Genomic DNA, 16,670 nt, shown 5'->3' with positions numbered 1-16,670 from the left:
ATGATAGTCTGTTACAATCTTGAAAGAACGCCCGTACAGGTGACAATGAAACTTATAAATAGCAAATACAGCTGCCAAGCATTTTCGTTCGGTCACAGTGGGATTTTTTCAGCCTTGTTGTGTGAACGACTTCTATAGGCGACGACATGCTCTCTGTCATTATAACGATGAACAAGAACGCCTCCGATGCCAATGCCGCTCGCGTCGCGGTGCACTTTAGTAGGAGCGGATGGGTCAAAATGACGGAGAATTGGATCTAACGGCATCAGAACTTTGTGTTGACAGAACGCAACGTCACATTCAGATGTCCACTCAAATGCGCTGTCTTTCCGCAAGAGGCTGGTCAATGGGTACACGATGTCCGAAAATTCAGACATAAAGCGTCGAAAATAAGAACATAACCCAATATAGCTGTGAACTTCTTTTACAACGTGGGTGGCTTAAAGGCGCTTACTGCATCAATTTTCCGGGGGTCAGGCCTGACCCCGTCTTTGTCTACCGATTGGCCAAGGAATCGGCCTGCCGATCACCAAACCGACACTTCTTGGAGTTCAAGACCAAGCCAGCCTTTTCCACACAGTCGAGAATGAGGCTTAAACGAACGTTATGTTCCTCAAATGTGTGCCCAAAAATAACAACGTCATTTGGATAGCACAAACAGATCTCCCATTTTAGTCCGCGAAGGATCCAATCTATACATCTTTCAAAAGTTGCGGAGGCATTGCATAGCCAAATGCCATCACCTTGAACTGATATAGTCCCTCGGGTGTTACAAACGCCGTTTTCTCCTTGTCAGCAGGGTGCTTGGGGCTCTGCAAATATCCTGATTGTAGATCGAGTGAAGAAAAGTACGAAGCAGAATTTAGACAGTTAACTACGTCGTCGATCCGAGGCAGCGGATATACATCTTTTGTAGTCATGGCATTCAATGGTCTATAATCAACGCAAAAACTCCAAGAACCTTCTTATTGCGAACCAAAATCACAGGTGCTGCCCACGGGCTGCACGACTCTTCAATAACGCCACCTGCAACATGTCCTGAACTTGTTCAGCTATAACTTTCCGCTCAGATGATGACACCATATAAGGTTTTTGTCGAACCAAAATTTGTGAAGCCTGTGTCAATGGTATGCTGCGCTCGAGAGCATGGTAAAGATAGTCGCTTACCCTTTCTGCTGAAGTCGAACACTGACCCGTGTCGTTGTAATAGTTGGACCAATTCTTGTTGTTCATGTGACTGGGAGGTAGGTGATCGCGCCGTGCAGGTCGGACGCGTAGCGATCGGCTCCAGTGATTTCTTCGCTTCTTGGTGTTATGCGAGGCTGCATTCACCCGAAATCGGGTCGCAACGGACTTCTAAGGTCATCAGAACGCTGTGAACACAATACTCGCACTGGTGGGTGGACTATTTGTACATTAATAAGTGACTTTCGTCAAGATGACGCTGAGTGCAGCTACAGACGCTGTCGTTTGGCCCGGCCGTGCCGCTGTCAGTATGGTGCACAAGCACCGCGTCTCAAACAAAAAAAGGACTTGTTCTCCCCACATTAAGAGATGAAAGGTGAATCATAGAAGACCCCGGTGGATCATAGAAGACCCCGCTAAGAGAATAACAAGGATTCCAGGTGGGTTACGGTCACTAAAAGACGATCGGAAGTGAGGAAAGCCAGTAGAGCTGCTGGCGCCGGAACGCCGGCGTCTAAGACGAACGCTCAAGAACCTACGCCCGTCCATCACAGCTTCAGAAATGTCAAGAAAAACCTTATAAGGGGAAACAAGCCGCCACCGCTGCCATGTGAAGAAACTAAGATCATCGTGAGGCTGAGAGGCGGTCTTTGTGTTAGCATGTCTGGCGCGTATGTCATGGCAGAGGCCATATGGAGTGCGGTGGGGCTTGGTCCGGAAGACAGAAACACGGAAACAATGTGCCCTAATCACCTGCAAAATATTATAGTCGTCAGTACTTCGAGCCAAGAGAACGTTACGCGCTACGTTAACGTTGAAGCTATTACGGTGGCTCGACAGCGCGACGAAGTCAGTGCATATGTGGCTGCTCGCATGCCACCTGCAAGGTAGTCATCCATGGGATTACTCTTATGCCTTGTTCACACCAAAACATCCGCTTTCTACAGCGATCGAAATTCCCCTGCAGCCGAAACGCGGCGTCGTTTGCACTGGACGCGCCCCGCGCCGCCGAATATGCCATTACTACGGGGCGAACGTGGGATGGATGCGCTGTCACCCGGTTTTTGTCGCGGCTCGCAAACGCTACGCTATTCGGTGGTGTATACTTTGACAATTCTCGTACGCAAGAAGCAAGAAAAGACAGTACCGCTGACTTTGCTGGCAAGAGGCTGTCTTTTAATGCACGAAGAGGAGAAAAGTTTTCTCTGCTTCGTTTTGCTCTGCAAGACCACAACAAGCTCGGTCATTCCAACAGCAAGCTCGGTCACCTCTTTCACGAAATACGGAGGTGAAGTAGGCACAGAGTAGGTCAAACTTCCGTTGGTTTCAACATTCAGTTACGTGCACTGCGGCATAACAAGTGAGTAGGGCTTGGCCGCCATTTTTCAAATTTCCTTGACTAGCACTCCTATTGGTCCGCGGTGACCGATTCGGCAGCAGACGCCGCGAAAATCGCTCCGAGAGCGATCGGCGCGGAGAGGGCCCTTTCGGCGGATCTCGCCGCCGCCTTACCGGATTCGGAGCACTTTCGGCGGCCGGAATGCTCAGTGTGAACGCAGCCTTAATGATGAACCAGGAGCCATCGACCGAAAGATTGTCAACGCAACAAAACCACTGGCCCTCGTAGAAAACAGAATAAAGAATACCTGCGTCATCGTAGTGCTGTTTGACGGGTACAAGGTTCGCAATTATGTTTCCTATGGCGGCACCTTCATCAAGTGCACTTTATACAGGAAGCAAGTTGATGTTTGCTATGCCTGCGGCCGACTAGGACACCGCTCTGACGTCTGCCCGACGTCCGACGCTTCAGTCTTCAAGGCTTGCAGACAGGCTATCCAGCAAGAAGAGGATCATGTTTGTGAATTAATGTGCAGTTTGTGTGGCGCTAAGCACCTCACCGCATGCAGGGAATGCCAGCACCGATATAAGATACCCTATGTCGTAAGGCGCAGGCGAGGCCTGAGAGCCCGCGCCCTTCGGGAGAGGTCTCCATTCAACAATGTCGATGGCTTCCTCGAGCTCAACGACTGTCATCAGCAGGGCCAGCCCGAACCATCGGCTCCTGGAGGCCGATTCGAATCACGAGGGAGATCAAGAACCAGAGGAAGCTGCAGGAGTCATTCCACGTCCAGGTTGCGTCTGGGATCTCGTTCGAGATCCAGGGCCCGCTTCATGTCCAGGACGCAGTCTCAATTTAGGGGTGGCACCAGACCACTTCCTCGCTCCGGCGCCTGTTTCGGATCTTGTATCGGACCTGTCCAGTGAAATACTGACGCACCGAGCATCAGACCGGACCCCTCGCCCAGGGCAGACTGCGGGCACATACGGGGTCTCCAGCTGTCCGGGGCAGTCCACGACACCGAAAACCAGAGCAGGGGAAGTGAAACCTAACCTGGGCCGACAGGGTTCGTAGTAATGATGGCGAGCAACCCATGCCATGCGACCCGTCCCCAGAGCATGCTAGAGACGCGGAGATATTACGATTGAAAAAGGAAAACGCCGAGCTTAAGGATACGCTTACTAAAATGGCAAATGAAATGGCGGAGTTTAAAAGAATGCTGAGCACGACGCCAAGCAATACTGAAGACGAAACCACAGATACGCCGGTTCCAGCCCCTTTATGAGATAGGCCCATGGCAACCAAACGCATAGCGGTAGTAAGCAAGCATAAAAACACAGAATCTCAAGTCGAGGAGATTAAGCAAACGCTGGTTACAATTACAAAGAACATTAAGATGGTGGCAAGGAGTGTAGCTAGCCTCAGGGAGAGTGTTAGGCAGATGCAGGCTGCACTCAGTGACTCAGTAGAGGGGCTTAGGGCAATGAACGAGGGCATCATTACACTAAAAAATTGCGCCAAACTGTCTAAATCTGCGCCATAGGGTGCGTCGCCTGGCAACGTGGAAGTGGCCATTCCCGTACACGTCGATAGTCGAAGAGTTAATTGTGAGGAGAAACAGATTTGTTGAGCCACCCTGACCCCCCAGGGCGGTGATTAAAGTAGAATCCACAATAGATAACGATAAACAAACTGTCTGTATTTGGCAATGGGACTACAGGGGGTACGCTGGTAAAAGAGAAATCCTGCAGCAGTACTTTAGAACAATAACGAAGAAACCTCAAATTATAGCCCTTCAAGAGACCTTAGCCTCTGCAGCGTCCCTTTCTGGTTACCGGGCAGTTCCTGGCCAGTCAGGAGGACGAGGTGTCTGCACATTAATTAGTAAAAAGCTGACACACGTTGCCCACAACTTGAAGATGGCCAGATGCAACGTCGAATATGTAATGGTAGAGATCCTACTTGACACACCACGGCGCAAGCAGCGGAAAAACAGTTTTTTTGTATTGAATGTCTACAGTAACACTAGGCACAGGTGCCAGCAGTTCAAGACGTTGCTCAAGAGGGCAGTTGAAGTAGCCGGTTCTCGGCCCCTTGTCAAAGTCGGTTACTTCAGTGCCCCACATGCCTTATGGGGATACGTGTATGAGACGAGAAAACGTCGTGACCTCTGGCAAGATGCCACCGAACTAGACCTTACCTTGATCACTCAAAAGGCTTTTCCTACGTGGATAGGCAACTCTGCGACCAGAGACACGACGCCAGACCTCGCTTTCATCAAGAGTGTCGAAAAGAGTACACGGGCCAACGCCGCCATGAATTTTGCCTGCGACCACTACTTTCTGCAAACTTCTATTATAGTGGACCGAAGCAGAGTCCGAGAGTTCACGGTGGTTCACTGGGATCTTTTTCGCAGCATACGCGGTACAAGGGCCAGTGCTCCTGACATTTTTGAGGAATGGTGTGAAGTCATCCGCAGAGATACCACCGCTGCCACCAAGAAGACAAAGACAGAGTTATATGTGGAGAAGATGGACAGTCGGCTTGCCCACCTACTCGAAGCCAAGACAGCTCTATTTTCTCGATGGAAGAAGCAGAGGCACAATTGTTGGCTGCGGCAAAGAATATCAAATTTGAACAAAGAAATAAACAACATTGCGACACACTGTGCAAACAGCAGTGGGATGAGCTGTGTAAGTCCGTCGACGGTCAAATCAGAAATGGCAAGTCCTGGCACCTTCTGAAGCACCACTTGGACGAGCGCAGCACTAAGGCCAACCAGAGTCACCAGTGCCCGTGCCCTTTACGAAGCCACCAAAGAACAGGGGGTTGACGAACTCAATATCCTATTAGTTTCCAAGTACCTGGCGGTCGAACGCAAGGGTGAAGACGGCGTGTTCACAGAGTATGGCGGCCCTCCTCTACCTGAACTAGAACAAGTCTTTTCGGAGGCTGAAATCAGGAGAGTGATACAAATGCCCAATGGGAAGTTGGCACCAGGGTTTGACGGGATCACGAACAGAGCCCTCAGAAACCTCGACGACGCATCCATAGAACGTCTAACTGGTTTCATCAATGAAGCACGGAAAACGGGAAGGGTTCCTGATGAATGGAAGCTAGCTGACACCATACTGATTCCCAAGCCAGCAAAGTCTCCTAGCGTTGAGAATCTTCGCCTCATCTCCCTCACGTCGTGCGTGGGTAAGGTGGCAGAACACGCGATTCTCAACAGACTTAACGACTACCTGGAGGGAAATGAAATTTATACGCACAATATGATCGAGTTTCGTACCAGCCTTTCAACGCAGGATGCAATGCTTCTCATTAGGCGCCAAGTTCTTGATGGATACTCTAGAGATACAAAAGCTCTTCTTGGTCTAGACCTAGAGAAGGCCTTTGACAACATCAAGCACGAATTCATCTTGGAGACTGTGGCGAAACTCGAGCTTGGGCCCATGCTGTACAACTCCATCAAAACCTTCTTGTCTGGAAGAAAAGCGAGGCTGCGCATTGGGAACTTCTTTTCTGAAGACGTACCACTCGGAAATCGAGGCACGCCCCAGGGGTCTGTGATTTCTCCGGTATTGTTCAATCTCTGCATGGGCGGACTTTCGAAAAGACTGCCTAGCGTGGACGGCATCAAGCATACCATCTACGCCGACGACATCACAATCTGGAGCGTTCGCGGCAGCGAAGGCCGGGCGCAAGATGCCCTTCAAGAAGCAGTCGCCGAGATGGAATCGTACTTGCGCCAAACGGGACCAAGATGGTCACCCGCCAAGTCGGAGCTCCTGCTCTATAGAAAAGAACGAGGTGGCCGACCTGAGGGGTGGAAACCCGTCGAAGAAAGCAATATACACGTTTACACGAGCGACGGGGAGAAAATCCCGAAACTAGATACCATCCCGATCCTCGGCATGTTTATTGAAGCGAAGAGTGGCAACGGCACCGCTCTGGGCCAAGACAGACAACGCTTTTCGGCTTGTCAAAAGAGTCTCCGGGAGACGTAGAGGCCTTAAGGAAGACAATTTGTTAAGGCTCATTAATGCATTTGTGCTCTGCCACTTTACCTACACCGTTCCCATGCACAACTGGCTTAGGTCGGAGTGGGACAAGCTCGACGTGATTATCAGAAAAATCGTCAAGAAAGCACTGGGGCTTCCCGTACGCACACACACCGAGAACTTTCTCGCGCTCGGTGTGCACAATTCTGCTGCTGAGATAGCGGTAGCGCAGCAACGCTCGCAGCTGGCTCGCTTGTCCACTACGACGGCTGGTCGGCGCATACTTGGTGAGCTTGGTGTTAATCCTACGGAGCTGGAAACAAATAGCGTGCGTATATAAAAACAAATACAGGAAAATGTCATTCTTGCCCCAATACCCCGCAACACTCACCCTGTACACAACGAGGGACGTCGTCGGGCAAGGGCGATGGCTCTGCTGAAGCAACTGGGAAAAGGTGGCGTAAATGCAAGTTTCGTTAACGCTGCAGCATATCGAGACGGCAAAAAGTTTGCAGCGGTGGTCGTGGACCAGATGGGCTCGACTACGAACTGCGCCACGGTACGCACCATGAACCCCCAGGTGGCCGAACAAGTGGCCATCGCACTCGCTCTGCTAAATGGTCGGTGCTAAGAGGTCGGTGCTAAGACAGCGACTCCAAATCCGCAGTCAGAGCCTTTTAAAAGGGCCGCATATCAACACAGGCAGCCAGGATCTTGAACAGCTCCACCAGCGATACGATTGTCCCTCACACCATACATTGGTTCCCCGCGCATGTCGGCTCCGTAAACGGCGTTGCACTGAACCCGAACGAGTCGCCCACACAGCAGCGCGCGCGCTCACTGACCGCGCTGCGCTCGACCTGGGCGACGGCTCCATTGTCGACGACGTGGGACATAAAGACACACCTACTACCCACAAAGAGATTTCGATGTATTACTATATGGCGAGGCGGGCAGTCCCGATGCCACATTCAAAACTCAATAGAGCACAGGCCGTCTCATTGTGCTTACTTCATACCCATTCGTACACATCGTTAGCATACCTAAACGCAATATATCCTCACAAGTTCCCCAATGCCACCTGCGCCGCTTGTGGGCAGACCACTACATTAGCACACATGCTCTGGGATTGCGGGTCGCTTGGGCCGACTTATAGCGAACCCGAGTGGGATGTGCTTCTGCCCAGCCCAGAACTTCAGGACCAAATCCTGGCCGTCCAGTGTGCCTGCGATAGGGCCGTCAGGCTAGACCTGCCGGTCCCCACTTGGGAGTAGCCGGGTGACGCGTGGCAACCTCAGCGTCTGCGCTGGATCATAATAAATTTGTTCTCACTCACACCCTCACTCACTCCCTCCCTTCCTCACTCACTCACTCACTCACTCACTCATGTGACTGTAGCGTCTTGCTAACCAAGCTCAAAATGTGGGATTCATAGAAGGCACTCCGTTTCAAGGTGCCCATGGGTTTCTCACTTTCCTCGTCGTAGATGGCAACAATTGAATTTTCTGTGACACCATGGAACAGTGCGAGCTTGATTACTTGAGGAAGGATAATCGACGCAGACGAAGAATTAAGTGCCCACAAAAACGCGCAGCCACGAGTAATAAAAATAACCGTAAGAGGCACTATTACATCTTTATTTGCACACTAAACCGTGAAAGGTTGAACGACGGCATCAAAGACTGATTCTCCAGCTGTCGGAATAGATACGGCTACAGAAGTCATAGACCATGGTGGTATTGTCAGCACTTTAAAAACAATCAGGAAGTCTTGGAAGCAGTGGCTGCTCAACATGGGCGGGAAGGGCATCACCACGGCTAACAGAAACTTCACCCGTACCGCCGTCGACGAAAGCGCCACACTCTTGGAAGAAGTCAATGCCGAGAATAACATCATGTGTGCACCGTTTCGAAATGAGCAACTCAGTTGGGAACGCCTTTCCCGCTAACAGCACGCTGACTGCACATACTCCGACGGGTTGAAGTATGTCCCCGCCCACGCCATGAAATCTCCCAGAATCCTGATAGCAAAACATAACTTTGCAGCCTAAACTATCTTTAAACGAATTGCTCATAACAGAAACCATGGCACCAGTATCCACTAAAGCTGTTGCACACAATCCGTCTATTGACACACATATCTGGTTTTTGTTCATTGTAACTGGCGGAGGTATATGAGGTGAATCCTGTTGTGCGACCTCACCTCCATTGGTCGCGCCGGCAAATTTCCCGGTGTGGTGGTGATCGCCTAGAGCGACGCGTTCGGCCAGGTGGAGGTGTCAAGCTACGGTCAGAAGTGGGGAAGATTCAACGCCGGCTCTCTTGTCGTAGGATACGTGGACCACCAAGAATCACCATAACTGTGGTCACTCTGAGGAAGTCTTGACGATGGCTCGTATCTTGATGTCATCTCTCTCTTCCGATGGCAGAAACAAGCAATGTGTCCTGGAGCACCACAGCTTTAGCATACAGGAGGTTGACGATATGCATTTTGGAAAGCGTCGCGAGGGTGTGGTGACACAGGTGCGTATTCGTTCGGGTTCTGATAGTCGGCGGCCAGCTGTCGAGGGTAACTGAAGCAGCGCATGTGCCAGGTGTCTTGGTAGTTACTGCGCTGCGGCCTCGATGGTGTGCCAGAAATGTAGTCATACTCCTCGATGCCTGCTGCAGCAATTGATACAGAATGCTGATGCTTGTCGAGAACCGGCAAGGATCTGGCTTCACAAGGCGTCGCGCGAGGGTGTCGACTGAGTTCTTCACGCACGATCTCGCGTATTGTAGACGCAAGTTCAGAAGGCGCGTAGTTGCCAACACTCGCTACCGTGGTCACATAAGGTAATCGACCAAATTTGGGAGCAATACGCCTCATCTTCAGCTTCTCAAAAGTGCGACAGTGCTATTAAACATCGACTACTGTACCAATGCTGTCTTAATTTTGCCGATAAGAAAGGGATAAACGACTTTTGCGATGCCTTTTAACAGGTGCCTGACTAAGTCCTCCACGGACATGCATGAGTTAGCGGTATTATATAGTTTCAGAATCGCCTCGATATACATGATGCACGTTTTGCCTGGAACCTGGGCTTTTCGCAGCAGCGTTTGTTCGGCTTGCTTCCTCTCTGCCACGGTGTCCCCGAAATACTCCTTGATTTCGGACATGAAACGTTCCCACGTTGTGAGAGCGTCCTCATGGTTCTCATACCATGTGAGCACCGTGTCCCTCAAGAAGAACACCACGTTAGTAAACTGAGCTGCCACGTCCCACGAGTAGTAGTTGCTCACCCGCTTGTGAGGTTTGAGCCATTCGTCTATGTCCTCACCAGAGTTTCCCCGAAAGAACGAATCTATTAGACGCTGACGCTGCCAAAGACCAGCCGCAGCTGAGGTTTGTAGTAAAGGTGTTGGTGGAACTGGTGTTGCAGTGCCGTCAGCTGCGGGGCTCAGCGTTCCGTCTTCACCGTGAAACATCTCGACCGCCAGTGGTAACAGTGGCATCCCAGCAATGCGACGGCTTCGGCGTAGCTGAGGTTGTTGCAGAACCACGTTGCTTGGTTAGGTACCCAGCACCTCAGCCATTAAACTGTTACGGTTAGATTGAGTTTAACGATGTATATTTACAGACGAGATCAGGCGATGATCGGTAATGTGCAAACATAGTCCGAACCAACTAACTTTTTCTTCCTCTATTTTTGTCCCAAACCATGGCCCGGCTCTGACCGTATTACTATAATCAATATTTGACCCGTCTCGTTGGTAATGGTCAGCTGTCGAAACCAGTTTCGATTTGTTCATCTGTAAAGCAGGGCTGCCCATGTCACCACTTGTGTTTGCCCCTTACCTAGAGCCACTACGCCTAAGTATATCGCAATCAAGTTGTATTTGCGAATTCAATATATTAAGAACTGAAATTAAAGTATTAACTTATGCTGACGACGTAGTAGTCTTCTGCACAGATAAACCAAGCATAGAAAATGTGTTATGCGTAATAGACAAACTTGGCATAGTATCAGGAGCTCACTTGAACGCCTCAAAAAGTTTAGGATTATGGTTTAGCTCGTGTGGTAGCCCGCCTAGTCAATATGCAGGAAATAATTGGACAAGAACTCTCTCAACATACCTCGGTGTACCGTTAGATGCGCATAGATTGAGTGCGATACACTGAAAAGAGCGCGCCCGTAAGCTTGAATGAAAAGCCTAGACATTTGTTCCCCATCACCTATCAGTATTTGGGAAAGCTGAAGTTTGTAGTACTTCTCTAGCAACAAAACTCTACTATGTATTGCAACTTATTCAATGTGCAAGATTTTATGTACAACGATTTCATAGAATTTTCGCAACTTTCGTATGGTCTTCAACTTTTGAGCCCATGTGTCGTGGCAACATTTTCCGGCCAGTTGGTGCTGGTGGGTTAGGATCAAAACATATATATCTATAACAAACAGTTTCCCGCTTCTTTTTTTTTGTGAAAATTTCCATCCTGTAATTCATTCATTCTTGTGGGTTAATCTCGTGGATTGCTTCTTTTGACGCAGTCATTTCTTCAAAATTTTCCGAACTACCGTGTTTGGTGGGATTCATGCAGAAAGTTTACTCTGCAGTTAGGTTCTTTAAAGCTCGCTTTTTTAAAAATACTTGTACACAATGCCTCGTAAAGCATTAAACAAAGATTTACTATCTATGCTCTTTCCGCCTTTGTTGTATCGTTGGTTGTACTGCGATATGCCAGGTCATGATGTCTTGAAACGAGTGTGCAAAAAGTATCTGTCTCCAAATTCCAAAACATTCTTCCTTGAACTACATACTGAGACGCTGCCTCTTGAAATATGGTTAAAAATATATTTTTGTTTTCCTTTTTGACTGCCGCCTATGTGATGTGCTAGAGACAATAGAACACTGCGTTGTTAGTTACAAAGAAGCTATCTTGTTCTGGAATGTCCTTCAGCGGACCCATAAAAAAATTTTGTTATTAATTCTTATACTATCAGTAATCTTTTGCAGACATCGCTTGAGGAAGTGCCATTCGATAAGTTTTTTTCTCATGGGTATGCACAGTCTATGGAAGACGCGTATGCAAGATCGCAACGCAGAAACCACCATTTCGTTGACCTCACTTTTCATTAGATTGGCTGTGCCCATAAAAAAACATTTATGATGAAATGTACTTTAAAGCGGACTGTTAACTCATTTTGATGAGGTGCTGGGCCTTGACAACTGTTGTGTATAACACAATGTGAAGAACTGACGCGGCTCTTCTGAACATCATGAATTGTCGAGTTTTTCTTCAGTAACGCTAGAGCGCTTATTGTCGCTTTGTGATTATACCAATTTCTATACTAAGAGTGTCCTTTTTGATATTTAGCACACATTGTAATAAATACCGTATAGAAAAAAAACATGGTAGCTTTGAGGTGAGATACCTGCTTGCCACGCGAACGGCCCGGGTTTGATTCTCAACGACTCCGAAAGTTCTATTCTTTATTTTATTTGCTCCTTTCTCGAATTTTCGCTCACTGAAAATTTTTCGCTCGCAAACAACGGGGCCGACACCGACAGTGGAATTTCGGCAACACGAGCTCTTTAACGGTATCGCGTTAAAAATACACACCCTGCAACTCGAAAGGAAAGTGGAGACTGGCGTCTATTTGCAAGCGAAATACGATCCACCATAAAGAGTGACGCCGTAGGTTCGCGTCTGTGGTTAATGCCTAGACGCAGAGAGAGATTGGGGGTTTTATGCGGCAATACAGAGAGCAAAAAGGGGGTCTCGTTAACCGACTGTCTCACTAAAAGAAGTTGATACATAGCATTGTAGGTTGGATCTAGTCAGTTATTAGTGGAGGTATTCTTTGTCCTACAGGGTATTCATTGGTGTAGTTGTAGAAAATTTGTCTTTGACGCCAATTCTAGATTCATAGAGCATCTTCGCTTTTTCAGCCAATAGGCGTTTTGCGCAGATACTCCATCGACCAGAGCACATCAAACATCTCGGTGAATTATGCTTCGTTTCACGAAATAAGTTCTTAATCAATGTGTCACTCTAAGCAAAAAGCCTTGTTTCTTTGCGGTGCCTAATGATCAGTAATGCTAATGCATAACTTTGTCGCTTTTTCTATGTTCTCTGTTTCAGCTGTTTTCCCCACCTTTGGAAATACTAGCTTAACCCAGAAGAAATGGATTCGTTTTCTGTAGGGCTTTGTGTCACTCCAACGTAGCGATTACTTAGCTCTTGCAACTAAATGAGTAAATTTGCCCCCGAAACATGCAGAACTAATGAGCATAAGGCAACGAGCGATGATTTGCCAAAAGCCGTTGGCATTTTGCTTTGTATTTTGCATCGAACTTCGTCTCGCATTGCGCCACTTTATCTAGCATGCTGTAGTCGGGTGTCGCCAAACAATATTTTGTTTTTCATTCTGGCTAGCATCATTACACTATTATTATACAATGGCTTACTCAGCTATAAAATTTTACCCTACCGGAAGACAACAAATAAGCATGAGCTGGTTGATCAATTTTGTGGGAAATAACAACTAAAAATGTGTGAGTTGCTTGTGTACGCGCGGTGATATGAAGTAGTGAGTTGCTGCTAATGTAGCGCACAATTTGGTTCAATCCCGCAGGATACAATGACACGCCGAAAGTCCACGGAAAGATAAAAGACCTGTCCCGCTTTGACGCACAATTCTTCAGTACGCATCCAAAGCAAGCTCACGTTATGGACCCACAGATGCGATTGCTACTGGAGACGTCGTACGAGGCCATCTTAGATGCTGGTTACGACCCAGAGGCATTGCGGAAGCGCAAAATTGGCGTTTTCATCGGCAACTCATCTTCAGAGACAAGCGAAGCCTTCAAGCTGGACCGCACAAAGGTGGAAGGCTACGTCGTACTGGGATCACTCCGGGCTATGTTTTCCAATCGAATTTCCTACTCTCTCGACCTGCTAGGTAAGTAAACTACCATAGAATGTTAGATGGTAATTATCATCATCAGCAGCAGCTCGACTATGTCTATGGCAGCGCAGATGCCTCTGATATACCACCAATCAACCCGGAAGTGCTATTGTCGCTGCCTTGTTATACGCTGAATTGTCTCACTGTCATCAGCTCCCCCTAACTTTCTGTCTCCTCCTCTCACATTTGTGTTCTTTGGAATCCATTATGTTGCTTCAAATATCCACAGGTTACCATTTATGTGTGCTTTATCTAAGCACCTCCCTATATGACGAGCCACTGGCCTCTAATCTCGACTTCTCTCTCCGTCACACACACTGGCTCCTCAGTCAGAGTTCGTGCACATGCAGGGCTGGAACGTAATGGGCCGCTGAATTCACGTGTAAGCGGGCTGCCAGAATTTCAATGTGGTCGTGACCTCCTGATATTCACTAGAGTAGTATGCAAAGCATTCTAGCGCTGTTATAGGTTTTCACCACTATTCTGCCTTGATTACTTGGGAGGGAGTCAGTCAAGCTTGTCTTGAGTCATAGTTTTTAACAAGGAAATGTTTGAGGCCCCAGTGCACCAAGATTGCAACAACATATTTCCATCACTCAAAAAACGTTGAAAAAAACACGCACTGTCTGAAGACAATGAGTTCCTTCAACGCGAGGCGAACCCAGGACATCTCTGTCCGTAACAGTGTCACAAAACAAGCACTCAAAAAGGGCGTGCCGCCAAATTCTCGCGACGAAACGCCGGTGTGACGCCGCGAGGTCAACGATAAAAAAAGAAAACAAGCATCCAAAGACTCCACGGGCACGCGTCCTTCTCCCCTCGGAAGCGTGGGTTCGCCGATGAACCTCCTCTCATTGATGCCCGAGCAAGCCCTCGAATGTTCTAGATGGAAAGGGGCGTGGTGATGCCGGGTTGCGTCATCCGTCGCGGACGGCCTTCGAACAGTCTCTCCCTTTCCCCAGCCTACGCTGCGTATCGCACCGACGAAATGATGAGAACTTTCTGGAATCTCGCGCGGAAGGTATTTAATGGAGCAGCCGAGATGGGAGATCAGGAGAAAAAACAAGTTAGCGCCGGAGTGCGTTGGGTATCCCACCACGTCAGTCGGTGAAGGTTTTGTCCTTAGTGACAAAGAAGGAGAAGAAGCAATTATGCGCCAGAGCGCGTAGGGTGTTCCGCCTTGTGGGCGAAGCCTTTTGTCTTCCGTGACAAAGGGGGAGAAGAAGGGGATTTCCACCTGATTGGCGAAGGCTCGAGCTACAGGCAAGAGCGTGTGTCTGCCGTCATCGAGCGAAGACGCGTAGCAACAGCTGCGTGTGTGAAGCCGACGAGTTTCCAGCGAAGACGTTTGAAGCTTGGAGAGCGGCCAAGTGAAGACGTGAGGTTTTCTGGAAGAAAAACTTCGGGGGCAGCGGAACGACAACAACGCTGGACTTTGAGTGAGTGATTCTCGGAAGAGTATTATCCGGACTTTTGTTCCAAGAACTTTGGAATGAATAGGTTTTCTATCTCTTTAGTCTTGAAGTGTCTTGGTTGTTCAATGCATGCGATTGCATTGTAGTGCGTATTGTTGTCTGTGTCCGTTGTTTCGAGTGTGGCTGATTGTACTCTGTAGTACGTTGTTTGGTTGGTGACATATTGTATGCAACTATGTGGAATGTGCCTACTTGTGTATTGTTTTGATCTGCTTTAAGCGAGAATATTATTTTGTTTTGTTTATCAACTCTCGGCTCTTACTTGTTCTTTGGGCCACAGCCGGCGTCCGCTGGCGTGCCAACTAGGACCACCTCTGAATTGTCCACGCTTTCGTGGTGCGGTTCGGGGGGCCGATACTTCGGCCCTTGGAATTAGCCCGGCGATCGCCTCCCTAGTTAACGGGACCTGAGACAATTAATCTGGCGTCCGCGACAGGACCTTTTGGTGCACAGTGTGTCCAAAGTAGTGAGAAAGAGCCTCGAGTTGTTGATAGTGCTATCGGAACGATTTGGTGTGTTGTTCAGTGTTCTCGTTAACGAGTGCAGGGGAGTGTTCTCATAAACTGATTTAGGCAGATACTTTTTACACTCGGCAAGACTATTTGCGAGACACCATGGATCTCGAAAAGTTAGTAGCTCTTGCTGAGAAGATGGGTCTTTCTGGCGCCGAACTACGGAAGTGGGTCACCCAGCAGGAAAAAGAAATAAAAGAGAGGGCCAAAGAAGAAAAGGCTGCTGAGCTGGAGAGAGAAAAGTTGGCAGCCGTAAGGGCGAGAAAAGAAAGAGGGGCAGAGGAGCGAACGCTGAAAGAAGAAAGAGAGGAAAGGGAACGGCAGCGACAGCACGAAATGGAACTCGAGTGGTTCCCTTTGCAACAGACTCCGGTCCAAGCTAGAGTTGAAAGCAGCAAACGGGAAGATCATGGCTTCCGCTTGAACCTAAGCAAGCTGCTAGTAGCGTTTGATGAAAGGAAGGACGACGATGACGCGTACCTTTACAGATTTGAGACGATTGCGAGAAGCCAGAATTGGCCGGAACATCAATGGGCCACTGTTTTGAGTACTTGCTTGACTGGTGAAGCGCTCAGTGTGTACGGTAGGCTGACGCTGACCGATGCAGCCAACTATGCAAACGTGAAAACTGCTTTGCTGAAGCGATTTAGATTTACTGTGGAAGGTTTCAGGGACACATTTCGGACAGGAAAGCCAGCTGATGGTGAGACGGCTACGCAGTATGCCGCCAGACTTTGCCATTATTTTGACAGATGGATTGAACTTTCGGGGACAGCACAACAGTACAATGAGCTTAGAGAGCTCCTCATTAGAGAACAATTTCTTACTAGTAGCCACCCAAGCCTGTCACTGTACTTGAAAGAGAGGAGAGCTAAGTCACTTGAAGACATGCTCGAATCAGCTGATTGATTCTTGGAAGCGCAAGGTGGCACCGATTTGGCCAAAGTCAAGAAGGAGTGTCCTGAATACTCAAAAAATTCGGCACCCGAAAAAAAGAAGCGTGCACCTAAGAGTATTCCGCGATGTTTTCTGTGTAACCGAGTGGGTCATCGTGCGAACAACTGTCGTACAAACTTTACGAGCCCTACGGTAGTAAAATGTTTTAAGTGTTGTCAGACTGGGCACAAAGTAGACGCATGTCGTAACGGAGCGAGTCAAACTCACCAGGTATCCTGTGTGCTAGCAGCACCGAAATCCGATGAT

At 48.6% G+C, this 16,670-nt stretch overlaps 1 protein-coding gene across 1 annotated transcript in view; it reads left to right on the top strand.

The window, feature by feature from the left end:
• The window catches only part of LOC119179504 (fatty acid synthase), a 190,165-nt gene that overhangs the window by 34,953 nt on the left and 138,542 nt on the right, over window positions 1-16,670 (top strand). The window contains exon 3 of the mRNA XM_037430591.2: window positions 13,148-13,474. Within this exon, the coding sequence (XP_037286488.2) occupies window positions 13,148-13,474 (327 nt within the window). The remainder of the gene's footprint in view (window positions 1-13,147; window positions 13,475-16,670) is intronic.

Source organism: Rhipicephalus microplus, chromosome 7 (assembly GCF_043290135.1).
Source record: "Rhipicephalus microplus isolate Deutch F79 chromosome 7, USDA_Rmic, whole genome shotgun sequence".
Classification (NCBI taxonomy): domain Eukaryota; kingdom Metazoa; phylum Arthropoda; class Arachnida; order Ixodida; family Ixodidae; genus Rhipicephalus; species Rhipicephalus microplus.
Note: the sequence above shows the minus strand (reverse complement) of the source record. Positions and strands in the feature narration are given on the sequence as shown.